Source organism: Bos grunniens, chromosome 2 (assembly GCF_055505025.1).
Source record: "Bos grunniens cultivar Pamir isolate PY7600 chromosome 2, Bosgru_T2T1.0, whole genome shotgun sequence".
Lineage (NCBI taxonomy): Eukaryota > Metazoa > Chordata > Mammalia > Artiodactyla > Bovidae > Bos > Bos grunniens.
In genome coordinates this window covers 102,626,083-102,642,281 of record NC_141166.1, presented here as the reverse complement: position 1 = coordinate 102,642,281, position 16,199 = coordinate 102,626,083, and the positions used below count along the sequence as shown (strand labels likewise).

Below are 16,199 nucleotides of genomic sequence, written 5' to 3'. Positions count from 1 at the left end.
AATGTACAATGAGTCTCTTTTTCTAATGGGAGAAACTACTAGCTAAAATCTGATGTCAGGACATTTACAGGACTTTAATTATCTGTACCTTTCAGGATGCTGAGTTGTAGCTTGCTCTGTTCAGGACACACTAGACCTGTGGCAGAAACTCCTTAGGTTCTTCAGCAATTCCCTACAGGTGGTGAGCATGGGCCCCGGGAAGAGGTCAGAGGTGAACAGTGAGGTTTGGTCTGTTCCCTAAGCTCAAGGAGTACACCTTTCATTGTCTTGTTATTGGTTACATTTTTCTCTCAAGTCCAGAAGTCCCTTTCTGCCATTAAAAGCTGTGACTAGCAGTTTGTGATATTTTAATATTTAAAATGTCTTTATTGCATCATCAGTATTAGGTGCTTGATATCAAACAAATCAAGAATTAAAAGAGGCTATCAGCATTCAGAAAAGTCACATTTTGGTCAAATATAACATTTTGAAGTTTGACTTAGTTAAACATCAACATTCATTTGTGAATTTTTTTTAACCATGTCAAACCACATAACCTCAGAATACAGAAATTCAAACTAAGCAATATAAACCCAAGGATATGTAGTAGCAATTAAGCAGCAGTTGGAATGTATAAGTGCCTGTTAGAAGCACGAGAAAAGCTGTCTATTTGAAAGGAAGGAATCTAGGGTGTGAGTGCGGGAAGGAAGGGGAGGCAAGACTTTGTGGTTCCGATACTTGTAACTACACATGGCTTTTAAAAAACCAATCATTTTAGTTTGGTTTGTCTCCTGAACATAACCTCTGTTCATTTCTTTCAGTTCTTTGTTTCAACACCAGTGTTCAGCCATGATACCATTTCATACTACAAAATATTTAGTGACAAGGATGGCTACAAACATATTCACTATATCAGAGACACTGTGGTATGTTCCTTCCAAGATTTATCTCCTGAAAGATCATTCACTTGAGGTTGCTCAAATAACGCTCAGCTTCACACAACATAATGTTTGTCTTTTTATAGGAAAATGCTATTCAAATTACAAGTGGCAAGTGGGAGGCCATAAATATATTCAGAGTAACACAGGATTCACTGTAAGTATTGCATGAAGCTTGATGCACCATTCAGGTTTTAATTGGCACTGATGGATGGATGAAATCTACAGCATCACTGCTTTCAGTTAAGAGCATTTTTGTTACTTATTCTAAAGTGTAGTTCCGACAGCTGTGGTTTCATTGAATTACACATTCTTTAATAATTAGTCAACACAATTTCCTTTTTTGGAAAGAACATTTAGTAGGTGGTAATTTCTCTTCTGATAGTTGGTATATAATTACATTAAAAGTATAAAAGTTTTAAAATAGTAACTGGTCCTAAAGACAAATTTTCCCTCTAGCACTTGAAGCCATAAGCTAGATTCAGAAGTCCATGAGGGCAGCCCCTTGATAAGAAACATTCTTGCAGTGATTCATTGTTGTATACATTTGAGATTATTATCTGTAATAGCTATTATTGATTAAGTGATTGCTGTGTACCACATAATATAAAGTAGAAATGATAATCCCAGTTTTACAGATGAGAAAGCTGATACTTGGAAATTTAATTAACTTGGGCAAGGCTACATAGTTAGTGGTAGAACTAGGATTTAAACCTAAAATATATTAAATCTAAGATTCTTATTATTAACCTCAACATGGGGCTTCTTTCTTCTAGGTCTTTCCTTTTCAGTCCATCTTAAATAGATGGCTAAATAGACCATCTTAAAATAAGCATTTTTGATCAAACATTTCTAATCAAGAATGTGTAGTTTTTTTTCCCCTTTATTTCTAATAAAGTCCAAATCTAGGGCACTCTCTTGTAACTTCCCTGCCATTAGCTTGAATTCTAAGAGCAAAAGAGGAAGATTAGTCCAGCTTCACTGGATAAAATTTGTTTAGAAACCTGTTGCCAATCCATGGAATTCTTTGAACTGTCAGCAAAGGAGTTTAGCCATTATATGGAGCAGCCATTAAAACTGCCCGTGTAAGATGAGTGACAAGATAAAACCTAATGGGAGATTTCAGGAATAATATATTTAGGAGGTTGGGGAAAACTGAAGGCAGAAGAAGACCCTGGTATGGTCATAATCTAGGCCTGAGGGGACTGAAGCCTGAACTAGAATAGTGGCAATGAAATGCAGACGCTGAGAGAAAACTATGTCTCCATTTTTTTAAATCTTTGGAACATGGGATAGTGCCTGGCACAAAATAGTTAAATGAATGAGAGGAAGGGCAGACAGACAGTGAAGAGAGACAGAGGCTGAAAAGGTAAGTCAGTGGCTGTGAGGGAAAAGGGAAGGGAAAGAGGGAATGTGGACTCTGTTCTAAGTGTTAGAGACAAAGACAGTTGAGAAACCTTTGACATAACAAAAAAACTATAGGAGGCAGTTTGGAAAAATCTGAGTAGTTTATTCACAGGTAGTTTGAGATGATGTGGGAAAAGCGAGTATAGTGATGTTTGGAGTCCTATGAAGTCAGTAAGACATTTAGGAGGATGCTGGTTTAGAAGGTAAAGTTAATAGTAGGAATCAGGTGTATCCTGTTGCCTTTTCCTTTTACTGGGGGTTTTCCCAGGTGACTCAGTGGTAAAGAATCCACCTGCCAACGCAGAAGACACAAGTTCTATCCATGGGCTGGAAAATCCCCTGGAAGAGGAAATGGCAACCCACTTCCGAGTTCTCACCTAGAAAATCCCATGGACAGAGAGCCTGGCAGCTACAGTCCATGGGGCCCCAAAGATTCAGACACAATGACCGTGCACACTGGTGCCTTTTACTGGGAATAACAAGGTTGTTGTTTCAGTGAGGATATACAAGTACTTGGGTGAATGAAAAGTTCTGAGAATTAAAAATAAGAAACCAAACCTAAAACTTTTAACATTTTATTGTGCTCTTTCTAAAAATTAAATGTCAGTTATTTTGTTATATTCAGATGAACTCACAGAGGAGAAAATCATGCCCATTAAATTGGATTTCCCACTTTGTTAAGACAGGTTAGAACTGGGACCGAGATACTTAAGTAACAAGCATGCTCTCTTGTGACTTGTTTTGCTTCTGGGTATTTAGCATGCCCCTTTGTGTGGTATCCTTGGGTAGATGAGTTTCCTGATTTATAAAAAAGTGATCTACTGTCAGTGCTTCTGTAAACTAAATTCAAAACATTCAAAAATCATAGAAAAAATTAAATAGTATAGCACAAAGAAATCAGTAAACTGTTAATTATGGATTGGAAAGAAGTGATATTAATCAAACATCCTAGCTTAACCAAAAAAGAGTACTCAACATAATTTAATATTTTGCCTATAATTTATAAATATATTTGTGTAAATATATTTTATATATGTATAAGTCAGAGTACATAAAATTCAGAAGTATGAACAGCAACAGTTTGTGTACATAAGCGCCAATTAATTGCTTCATTCCATTAAAGTTGGACTATATTGTTTACTATATATGAGGATGAGATGGCTGGACGGCATCACTGACTCGATGGATGTGAGTCTGAGTGAACTCCGGGAGTTGGTGATGGACAGGGAGGCCTGGCGTTCTGCGATTCATGGGGTCGCAAAGAGTTGGACACGACTTAGAGACTGAACTAAACTGAACAATTCTATCACCATTTAGCCATCAATAATTATCTGGTAACTTCTGAATGTATTTTCAGGTTTTATTCTAGCAATGAATTTGAAGGCTACCCTGGAAGAAGAAATATCTATAGGTAACTTATGTCAATTCATTCTAATATTTTTATATATTGAAATTTGAATAAAAATCTATCAGAGTCCTCAGAATGTATAAAATATTTTTAAAAAGCTGAAATGTAATAAAATTAATTTATGAATTAAAATATTCAGAGAATGTGTATACTACATCACTATAAAAATATATGCCCTAACATACTAGCTAACCAAATGTTTTCAAAAAGAAAAATTAAGGAATTTTAATGCTGATGTAAACATGGCATTAAACATTTCAACTAAATTTAGAGGTAATTGAGAAAATTCATGTAACCCTCGTTCGTCAAGTTACTACTGTATACCACGCATTGTGTTTATTCCTATAATGCGTGATTTCTTTTAACATGACTTGCTTTGAGACTATTATGATTAGAAGGAATTCATCTCTGTTCATATGGTGATTGGAATAGTGCCCTGAATAGTCCCTTCTGGATATGGAAGTGAAAACAATAGCTTCCATGGGTTGGTGGTCTGCTATAGGCCTTGCACATTTTTATCTGCTTGATACATGTAATTTCATTTAATCACGACAACAACTCTATGCAGTCAGTGATGTTGCTGGGCCAGGATTTATACCTGGGCATTCTGAACTTGACTCCTTATTGCTAACTGCCTACCTAATGTTTTCCAAGATCACACCAAAATATAAATGTGATTACTACTAACTGTAGTGAGAAAATAAATTTTTCCTTCTGCTGCATTCCTCTGTTCTCTTCTGGGTCATAGCTTTTCATATGTTGAGAAAAATCCCCCTCTGAGGATAGCAATGACTGATCACCCTCTACCATGCTCAAGGCAAGTCGGGGCAGCAGTAGAAGGAACACTGCAGTGGCCACAGGTACACTTACCAGCCACATCAGGACTCCACCTCTGGCTGCATCCTGGAGTAAAACCACCTGGTCCTCCCCAAATGAGACTCTGAGGGTTTGGGGTAAGGTCTGGGAGTTGTATGTTAAAGCCAACTACTCAGAGAGTTTCCCCAGAGTGGTAGGTACAGGTTGGCTTGTGTAGGGCCATTTTGAGGGGGCATTTCCAAGAAGAGCTTCCATGAACCCAGATTTCCTGCCAAATAAAATGAAAGGCATGAGATCTACTGAGAACCATGTTTGTTTGGCTTTTTTCCCTCCCCTTCTAGATATATGATAAGGACAAGAGATCCCCTTTTTGGTGATACTGTCAAATCTTTATTGTCTGTTTTGCCATGGGAGCACACATTATAGGAGGTATTGAGAAAATTCATGTAATACACATTCATTAAGTTAGTACTGTATACCAGCCATTGTATTTATTCCTATAATGTGTGATTTATTTTAACATGACTTGCTTTGAGCAGATGGGAGAGAGATGGTACATGGGACATGAAAGAACTATGCATTCTCAACCACTTTGTAAAGTAAGAGATTGATAGCTATGAGAAGTGACTACCTCGCTCCCATTTGAGGTGCTAGATATTTCTCCCACCGCCAGAAAACCGCCGAGGGCTTCTCCCTCAACGTCTGTGCCTATTCAGGCAAAGATGGATTGAAGATCAGATAAATCAAAATACTGTGATTCTCCCTTTACTTTAAATGATGTTGGCAACAGAAAAATAGTGAGCTTGATGTTAATATGTAAATCAGTCATTTTGCACAGAGTAGTACATTTTGATAAATACAATCTCAAAATTTCAGCTTTTAGTTTTATTTTCATTTCCCTCCAGAATTAGCATTGGAAGCCATTCTCCAAGCAAGAAGTGCATTACTTGCCATCTAAGGAAAAAAAGGTGCCAATATTACACAGCAAGTTTCAGCGACTATGCCAAGTACTACGCACTCGTCTGCTATGGTAGGTAACGGACCTAACACACGCTCTACCTCCTCTGCCTCTTTCCTTGTTCTTGTCACCATTATCTGATCAATCCTTAGCTACAGGTTATTGAGCACCTGTTATATGTGAGGACCTTATCTGCCTTATCTTATCTAATGCTTACGGGAAAAAATGTAAGGAGGTTAGGAAGGTATTATTATCTCCATTTTTTGCAGTTGAGGAAACAGACCTTTTGTAAAAGGTCCACACTGCTGGTAAGCATCAGAGCCAGATGGGAGTAAGAGTTTCTTGGCTGTAAATCCCAACCTCGTACCCACCATGTACCACAGCACCATGACGTTGTATTGTGAGAGCAATATCATAAAAAGAAGCATCCTCTGATAAAATGGTTCCTGGACTTCAGCCCCATTTGCTTGGAGAAATGACAGTCTCCTATAGCCAGGGAAAGAAATCTGAGCTGTTTGTCTTGGAGGCCAGCAATTCTTTGAACTATAGCTTCCATGGGTATGGAAAATAAGCTTTTGTCACCTAGTATATCCTTTCTGAATTTGAGAAACATGAAAAGTAATTCATTCAAGTATTTAAAAAAAAAAAAAAAGCCCATAAAATATACCAGATGTTTCTTGGTTGTTTAGGTTACATGTCCATTTAACAAATAATTTCTATCCAGATAATTTTATTTTATGCATAACCTTTCATCTGTATCTTGAACGCATAGCAAAGTTGGGTTAGGCAACCAATAAATCATTGAGATATGTTAGGTCCTTGCTAGTCATTATGGGGATTTTGGAAAACTGATCTGAAACGTATCTACCCCTCCATTCTTTGTTCTGACACCCCTTCCCCCACCGCTATTAATCCCTGAGTTTCCCTGAGAGTTCAGGGTGGACAGAAAACAAAAGGGAGTTATTACAAAACATAATGCCTTTCTTATTTCTGGTGTCAACTGCTGATATTCAGGTGGGCAGCTCAGAATATAAACAGAATCTCTGACTGATTTCAATCCCTGCTCAGTGTAGAGGACCCTGAGGTTCCCTTTACTTGCCAAAAGAAAGGTTACCCTGACATGCCACTTCTTCAGTCCAATCACCTGGGCCCAGACCCTCACCCCAGCTCTTTTGACTATGTGAAAATGAGTAAGCATTTTAATTCAAATGCTCCCTTCAAGATGGCACAAGATACCACTTTAATACAACACTTTCACAAAAGGTTTGGTCTGTGGCATCTCTGTAAAGTCAAAAGATTGTTGTTCATGACCATATGTGCTGATTGTGGCTACAGCATTTCAAGGTATACGTTAAATGTCCCTCTCAATTTATGCGCAACATTTTTCATCCCAAGCTACGTATTCGTGCGGCATATATTGAAGCTTACATGCCAGGCACAGGGTATCATTGAAATAACTGTCCTGAATCATCTGGTTGTCTATTTTCTCTCCTGGAGGCAGAATAAACTTTCTTTTCATCTTTATATTCATAAGGCCAAAAAAGAATGGTTAGTGCATGATAGACGTAGAATGTTTGTGGAACGAACTTAGGTAACTAGGGGAGATCAAAACATTGCTGCCTTTTGCAAAGCACACCCCAAGCCTCATTTTTATGCTGATATTTGTTGTTGTTCAGTTGCTAAGTTGTGTCTGTCTCTATGCAACCCATGGACTACAGCAACACCAGGCTCCTCTGTCCATGGGTTTTCCCGGACAAGAATACTAGAGTGGGTTGCCAATTCCTTCTCCAGGGGATCTTCCCGACCCAGGGATCAAACCTGCATCTCCTGCATTGACAGAGAGATTCTTTATTTCTGAGCCACTAGGGAAGCCCTTTATGCTGATATATTTACTGATAAAGACATCAGTGACCCTACTCATACAAACACATTTATAGTTTATGTATTCTGCATTTGTACAGTGCTTTAATGCTTTTTGAAAGCACTATACCACTTCTTAGTGTCTTCCTAAGATCTTCTTGAGCCTAAGTACCCCCTGAAGAGTAAGAAATCAAATACTAATCTCTCATCAAAAGTTGGTGAAAGACTCCTTTCTGGAACTTGAATCGCCTGACTTTTCCACACTCACTCTTCCTCGGCAGTATGGTAATTTCCCATTTAGCAAAAAATATACTGTGTGGGAAGCATCACATCGTCTGGTGTTTTTGAAGCTCCAGTAAAATGAGTCACTGCACCATCATAGGAAAAACCTTGAAATCTTCCCCTTTAGGACTAAGAGTAAAGCTTCATTATGTAACTTCAAACTCTCTGAGAGAGATGGTGAGTAAATCCCAGATAATAGGACTGAAGTAGGTAAAATCATATTGATGATGCTAATGGAACAAAAGCAGGGCAAAGAATACTCTGCCACTAGGGCCACACCTTCAGGCCACTTGTGTCAAGGGCAGTCGGTCATTAGTTTGTCTCATAGTTTGGACAAAAGATATATGCTAGTTATCCCTACTGGAACTGCACACCTATGAACATCCCATAAGGTGGGTGCTGTTTGACTAAAGTTTAGAAATTCAGATTCATGTCTCATTTTCTTCAGTTTAGTTCAGTTCAGTCGTTCAGTCGTGTCTGACTCCTTGTGACCCCATGAATCGCAGCACACCAGGCCTCCCTGTCCATCGCCATCTCCTGGAGTTCACTCAAACTCACGTCCATCGAGTCAGTGATGCCATCCAGCCATCTCATCCTCTGTTGTCCCCTTCTCCTCCTGCCCCCAATCCCTCCCAGCACCAGAGTCTTTTCCAATGAGTCAACTCTTTGCATGAGGTGGCCAAAGTATTGGAGTTTCAGCTTTAGCATCATTCCTTCCAAAGAACACCTAGGGCTGATCTCCTTTAGAATGAACTGGTTGGATCTCCTCGCAGTCCAAGGGGCTCTCAAGAGTCTTCTCCAACACCACAGTTCAAAAGCATCAATTCTTCAGTGCTCAGCCTTCTTCACAGTCCAACTCTCACATCCATACATGACCTTACATGCTAACAAAAATTACAATGTGTATTTGTACATTTTAATAATGTTGAAGAAAATCTAATCAAAATGAAAATCTCTGAAATCAAATTCTATAAAATTGAGACTCCACACAGTAAGTATTGCTGGTTTTTGAGGGAGCCTAATAAATGATATCCTTTCTCCTCGCTCTCAGGTCAGATTGAGGAGTCAGGCAGGAAATCAAAATATAAAGGTTAACTGGAAAGGTTAACTGCCTATAAAGGTTAATTGGAAAATGGGACTAAGACCCCAGAATCACAATTACTCATACAAATGTGGGTGTAACCAGACAGCCTCTGGCTTCGCCCGTGGGGCCTGCCACTTTTAACACTTATAGCACACTGAGAAGCAAGTCAAAAGCATCTTCTCTGTAGGCCAAAAGATGTCAGGTGCAAGGCAGAAGAAGGAACTACTCACATCCAGGGTTTCTAATAACTTTACAAACATATTTCTAGGTATTATTTATTCTATAGTTCAAGTAATAGTTTTTTTTTTAATATTTACAGATATTGTTAAAATGACCAATTTTTGGACTTCCCTGGCAGTCCAGTGACTGGGACTCCATGCTTCCGCTGCACTGCAGGAGAGAAAAAATTAGATCCCTGGTTGGGGAATTAAGATCAAAAAAAAAAAAAAAAAAAAAGAAAGGGGGCCAATTTCTGCACAGAGAACCTGAATTCCATGTCAAAATATATGGTGGACACTGGTTTGCCACTCAGACCTCCTACCTTCAGGACTGAGTCGTCATTTCTCCAGCTGCTGAAAGAGCTGGTGGCTAAAAGCTTACAGCTGGGCCCGCTGCACCCAAGCCAGAGATCACTTGTCTCTCAGGCCAAAACCAAGAATCACTCCATTCTTGGAGATAAAAGGCAAACTAGTTGGTTCCATTCAAGACAGCGCCAAAGGCCAGCCAGCTCCAGAGCTCCCAGTGAGGTTGGCTGAGGTCTCTGTTGTGACTGCATCCCGCCCCACTTTCCCTCAGTACCCCCCCTTTTTTTCTCTTCCCCCACAGCTGGGATCCTAATACAGCACCCCAGACGAACTTTTGGTGCACAAAACAGACCTCCTTCTAGGTCTGTTTCATAGGGAATGTGTCCTGTCACAGCATTTTGAACAGGAAATATTTTCTGTATAAATTAATTTCTGCCTATAGCAATTAAGGGGGCTTTCCTAGAGAACCAGCTGGTAAAGAATCTGCCTGAAATGCAGGAGACCCGGGTTCGATCCCTGGGTCAGGAAGATCCCCTGGAGAAGGAAATGGCAACCCACTCCAGTACTCTTGCCTGGAGAATTCCACGGACGGAGAAGCTGGACAGGCTGCAGTCCATGGAATTGCAAAGAGTCGGACACAACTGTGCGACTAATTTCATAGCAATCAAGTGAAAGCAAAAAAAAGTTGCTGAGCTCAACCTACCAAAATAAACTGAACATTGAACCAGGAAGCAAAATTGAAAATATAATCTGAGTATTGGTGAAGTTAAAGACACAGCTAAAACTGGCCCATACAGCATATCTTCCCAGAAGGCCATTTATCACTGCCGCTTCCCATTTGTGTAATTAGATACTGACTATTTAGGATCACTCTTGGAAATATATACAAGCAACTATTCTCCTATGACTGTTCTTTGACTGGGCTCTGGTCTCATGTATTGTTTGAATGTAACTTAAAAGGGAATGTTTACTTCTTTATGAGAGAAAAAAAAATAGTTGCATAATTAAAAGAGGTAACTGAGCTTGACAGCAATCATAAATACAACCAGCAATTCTTACTGAAAGCTAAATGTTATTTGAAAACTAAGCCATGCTTTTGTTTCATCCTCTGCACAGGCCCAGGCCTCCCCATTTCCACCCTTCATGATGGCCGCACCGACCAAGGTACTGTCTCCTACATGCTGTAGTCTTAAGAAATCCTGGACTCTTGTGACACTAGAGAAAGCAAGACAGCTTCCCCACACCAGCAAGGGGAACAGTGACATATAGCTTATTGCATAGCTTTTGATTATATTGATCAACCTATTCTTTGTCAAACCTGACCAGATGAAAGTTAATTATTATTTGCAGTAAGAACCTGGCATAAAGCAGATGAGTTATGTAAGACGAATTAATCCTGTCTTCGCCAATCACCCTTATAAAAACACAGAAGCTTAAAATTGGAAGGAAACTGAAGATTTTTAGTACACTCTCCCTCCCAAATAAGAAGGCCTGTTTTTTTTTTGTTTTTTTTTTTAACATCCCGAACTGGAGATAAGTTCCGGATATAACTCCAGTTCGAAGCAGAGGGTGACTATCATGCTAGCTTTTTTGTTTTAACAGCTACATCACACTGTTGCCACGTATGAGAGCCCTGAAATTTGGAGGCTCTTCCCATTTGCAACTGCTATCAAGGCAGATCTCCTCCATCCTGTATTCGTGATATTGGTTCAAAAATAGTTCACAGCTCAAAGATGACCATTTTTACTCTCGACGGAGATATACAAGTGTATAATTGCCCTGAGACTCTTCCTGCGGTTCTCTGTTACCTTTTGATTTACTATGAGACATTGTGGGGTTGAAGTTGATGGAATCTAAGGGCAAAAAGGGACTTCAGCACTCAAGCCTGTGATTGTCCTTGGACAGCTTTGGTGACAAGTCAGGAGACTGACTGCTTTGGAATTAGTTTGGCTGCCAGCTCAATGGCCTACACACAGGTGAAAATAAGGCAATGAGGAAAATCAGAGTCCATTCAGGAGCTCAGGACAGGACAAGCATTGAAATAATGAAACTGTGAATTTAGTTTCGTTTTGAAGTTTTGGGGGTTTTGCTGTTTTTTTTAACCTTGTGTCTAATAATGAAATACTTTAAAGAATAATAGATTGTATTTCTGAGTTTGGCTCATTTCAACCTTCAGTGAGAGAAATTTTAAAGCAAGACTAGTTTCAAATTTCTAAGTCTTTGTTTTAATGGAAATCACCATAAATGTGTAATTCTCATTTGTTCTCAAAAGAGAACAGAATCTCTGATTTGCATAAAATAATCTTGATAACTTTTAGCCATTTGAATCCGGGGGAAATAATTGCATGACTGCAAAGTAAAGGTCAGCTTCTCTTTTTTAATGAATTTCCACTTTCTTACTATTCTTCTCATATTTCTGCTAGATACCAATTTTTGTACTGATTACAAAACTTTTATCACCTCATTCAGTACTTACAAAATAGGTACAATGTTCATGTGTCTATATATGTTATATGTATTTACATGTTTTTAACTCTCAAAACCAATGAAAATTCTTTTATAGTGCAGTTCTGCAAACTTGCCCCATGATGAAATTCTCCAGAGAGGTTTATTATAAATATAGGTTCTCAGGCCCGCCTCCAAAATTCCAGTTTAATAAGTCTTATATTGGGCTAGGGAATCTGTATTTTTAATCAATTACGAGATAAGTTTTAGAGTAGCTTTTCAGAGCAGATTCTATGTCTTCTATTTATTTGTAGTTTCTCTTTGCATTTGGTGCCAAAATTTTTCATTCAATACACATTTATTAAGCACCCATTAAACCAGGCACTTTGCTAGAAAATACATCCTAAAAGTGAACAGATATTGCATTAGAGATGGTCCTGTTCTCAGGAGATTACAGGTCAGTGGGGAATGCAAAAGTGTGAACAGACAGTTACAACACAGTGGGATTAAAGTATTAAGATAGGGAAAGTAGAGATTCATGAGAGCATATTAGCAGGGCTCCTCCTCTGGAATAGGGGATTAAGAAATGTTTCCTAATGATGACTACGTCAATCTTAAGACTCATAAATATAAGGGAGAGGTTGATGCTGTTTGGATGTCTAACTTGGTCAAATGGATTCACAATGATGCTTTTTCTTGAAATACGGGACCCACAATGGAGAGAACGTTTTTGGAGAGGTGATGAATTTTGTTTTGAATATTGAGTTTGAGGTGCTGATGACATGTATCCAAAAGGAGCTGTCCTGGAGTGACATACTTTTGGATCTGGATGTTGGAGGATTAGTTTGAGTTGAAGATAACTATCGGAAAGTTATTCATTTATGGAATACCTGGTTACTTTGTGGAAATGGATAAGAGAGCAGAGTGGGGAAAGTGAGGGTGGGCAAGGGTAGTAAAGAATGAGCCTAGAGTAAAATTGTGCAGAACACCAACATGAGAAATGGAAAGAGAAAATGAACCTATAAAGGAGACTGAGGGCGGACAGAAGGAGAAGGACACCCTTGAGAGTATGGACTCATGGCATGCAGGGGAGAAGAGGATCTCAAGAAAAGGGAGTGCTCGACTGTGTCAAGCACTTCAGAGTGAAACAAGACTTGCCCTAAATCAATGAGCTTAACAAAGTAATGATGAGCATTAGCTTAGTCAGAACAGTTTCAGTGGAGCAGTGGAGGTAGAAGCAAGATTGAAGTAAATTTAGGTTTGCATAGGAGGTAAGTAAATAAAAAGAGACTATTTTCAATAGGTCTGACTGATGAGTGGAGGAAAGAGGTGAATAATCCTGGAAGAGATTGATAGAGGTTTAAATCAGCTTTTGAAAGCTGATAAACATTTGAGAATGGTTGAATGCTGATGGAAGAAATGTGGAGACCATGGTTGAAGACATAAAGGAGTGGATGTCCCTCCACTCTGGGTAAAGTGGAGTCCAGAGACAGGTGAGGAAATTAATCTCTGGCCTTGTGATGAGAGACAGTGAGGAAATTTCTGATGTAATTCTATGAAAGTTTGCAGAAAATAGGGCTTTCCTGATAGTTGAGTTGGTAAAGAATCCACCTGCCACAGTTTGTAGAAAACAGTGCAATGGCTATATTTTCTCTGCAAAGTGAAGTAAAGTCATTGGACAATAACAGATAGCACTTGACCCAGATGCTAAAAAAACATAGAAGAGTTGACACTTGACATGGAGGACCCATTTGAGGCTTAGGAACTTCAGACACAGCAGATTTTCATTAAAATTGCTCAGCTGATTGAATAGCCTTATTTATCAGGTTTCCTGAAGATTCTTCACATAATTTAATCAATGAATAATATATCATAGTTAACATGATTTTAACAAATAAATCAGATGTGATCTATCATTCTTACACCTTGATTTCATCATAATGAAGAGTCTCCAAATATACGGAGAACACAACCACATATCATGTACTTGGTACTGAGCATGCTGGGCATCGAGTATACAATGATGAGTAAAAGAAGGTAAAAGGTATAGTCTGGGCTGTATCAATCCTTGCCATATTATATACTTCCAAGGCAAAGCCACATAGAGAAGTCCAATTGCAACTCCTCCCTCTCTTCACAGCCCTATGAAATTCTATTTTGCTCCATGAGGTAGGAAAATTGCTCATCCACTATCCATAAAGATGCAACTCTGGACTGTAGAAGCATTAATAATCTTTTCTATTCAACTTGTCATTTCAGTAAGTCCTTAACTGGAAACAGACTAGAGAAGGAATCAAGGTCAACCCAATCAGGCAACATCCGTGGATTGTCTCAGACTTCCAGCATCTGTTGGCAAAATGATAAACATGGTCTAAGTAAATATTACAGCCACTCTGTGTGCTTGTTCCACATAGATTCCCTTTATCCTTGACAGTTCCACAATCAGAACCCGCACACAGAGAATGAAGGACTGGCTCCATTGTACTTAAGAACTGAATATTCATTTAACTCATTTTTTTAGTTTTGAGTTTTTAATTGAAATATAGTTCATCTACAATGCTGTGTTAGTTTCAGGTGAATAGCAAAGTGATTCAATTATGTATGCAAGCTAAGTCACTTCCGTTGTGCCCAACTCTTTTCGACCTCGTGGATTGTAGCCTGCCAGGTTCCTCTGTGCATGGGATTCTCCAGGCAAGAGTACTGGAGTGGGTTGCCTTTTTCTCCTCCCAACCCAAGGATCAAACCCACACCTTTTACATCTCCTGCATTGGCAGGAGCATTCTTTACCCCTAGCACCACCTGGAAAGTCCTTAAAGTGAAAGTGAAATTCGCTCAGTTCTGTCTGAGTCTTTGTGACCCCAAGGACTGTAGCCCGCCAGGGTTCTCTGTTCATGGAATTTTTCAGGCAAGAATACAGGAGTAGGGGCCCATTCCCTTCTCCAGGGATCTTCCCGACCCAGGGATCAAATTTAGGTCTCCTGCATTGCAGGCAGATTCTTTACCTTCTGAGTCACCAGGGAAGTCCATATATATATATATATATATATATATATATATATATATATATATATATTCTCTTTCATATTCCTTTCCATTATAAGGTGTTACAAGATACTGAATGTATTGATAGTTCCCTGTGCTATACACTAGGTCCTTGTTATTTATCTATTTATACACAGTAGTACATATATGTAAATCCCGGCCTCCTAATTTATCTCTCCCCATCTCCTGCTATTCCCTTTTTTAGTTTTAACTTTTAAATTGCCACAACTATCTCTTTCCTGATGGATTATCCAAAGTTAAAATGAAATGTATTATGTATCTTATACAACTCATACCAAAACATCTATCCTTGTTCTAAGATTAAATGTAACACGTTGGAGCAAAATGCCATGAGTACATGAAAACTGAGAGTTAAAAGAGAAGTGGTTTGGCAAACTTAGTGTAGTTACAAGTACTCCCCCAGCTCCCCATCTTTAAGGACCACTTCTTTAAAAAAGCACAAAAACAAGGAGTCCACAGGCCTGCTGTATCTCAGAAGTCATCCAGACCCTCTTTTTAAAAATAAAGCTACAAACGTCACTTATTATTCAAAAACCTAACTTTTCTCAGGAGATCAATGGATTTGTTCAGTTAAACAGCAGTTTTTTAGGAGATCTTTTCCAGGTTCCCCCTTTGAGAGTTCTCTTTAGGAGTCTTGGGTTGGCTCAGATGGTAAAGAATCTGCCTGCAATGCAGGAGAACCAGGTTCACTCCCTGGGTTGGGAAGATCCCTTGGAGAAGGAAATGTCACTCCACTCTAGTATTCTTGCCTGGAGAATTCCATGGACAGAGGAGCCTGGAGTGCTACAATCCATGGGGTCACAAAGAATCAGACATGACTGAGTGACTAACACTTTATGATGAATGACAAAGATCATAGTGTGTATATATGGTTGTCCTACTAAGATATATAACTACCTTGAAAGAAAAGATTTGAAGGAATTGATTGCACAGTAATTTAATTACAAAAAAAAAAAAAAAAGAATATCCTATATTAAGCAAGTACAGCAGGAAGAGTTTAAGAAAGAAACAGATATGAAAAAATCACAGACTTAATATTTGATCTTGTGCACTGAAGATTTAAAAACAAACTTTATAGCTATATACTTAATTGCTTTAAATATGAAGTATCAGCAATATGGATTTTATTTCTACCACTTTTGTTTTAGTGAATATTTTTTTCAAAATGCTACCTACTCAGGGTACTTATTAAAAAAAAGGTTGAACACAGGAAAATGTGGCTGAAAAAGCATTGTTACTTCTGTGATTCTGCTCAAAATGTGTTTTGATGCCATCAGGGTCAGTTTAGGAGACAATGATTGAGGTCTTTTACAAGGTCATCCCTGCTTTAAAGCCTGTATTAAAAATCTGCTTGTCAATATGAAAATCCTTAAGCAATCCATATACCATTTCAGTTTCATGCATAGTAAATTCAAAGACATTTTAAGAAAGAAAT

At 38.6% G+C, this 16,199-nt stretch overlaps 1 protein-coding gene across 5 annotated transcripts in view; it reads left to right on the top strand.

Moving 5' to 3' along the window:
* FAP (fibroblast activation protein alpha) overlaps nucleotides 1–16,199 on the top strand; it is a 77,866-nt gene that overhangs the window by 42,751 nt on the left and 18,916 nt on the right. For 4 of the 5 annotated variants that reach the window (XM_086369902.1, XM_086369918.1, XM_086369893.1 and 1 more), the window contains 5 exons: nucleotides 801–905; nucleotides 1,004–1,074; nucleotides 3,682–3,735; nucleotides 5,454–5,578; nucleotides 10,373–10,420. In XM_086369902.1, coding sequence (XP_086226028.1) covers nucleotides 801–905; nucleotides 1,004–1,074; nucleotides 3,682–3,735; nucleotides 5,454–5,578; nucleotides 10,373–10,420 — 403 coding nt within the window. Of the gene's footprint in view, nucleotides 1–800; nucleotides 906–1,003; nucleotides 1,075–3,681; nucleotides 3,736–5,453; nucleotides 5,579–10,372; nucleotides 10,421–13,004; nucleotides 13,177–16,199 lie in introns of those variants that run through there. The other variant, XM_086369925.1, reaches the window with a different exon arrangement.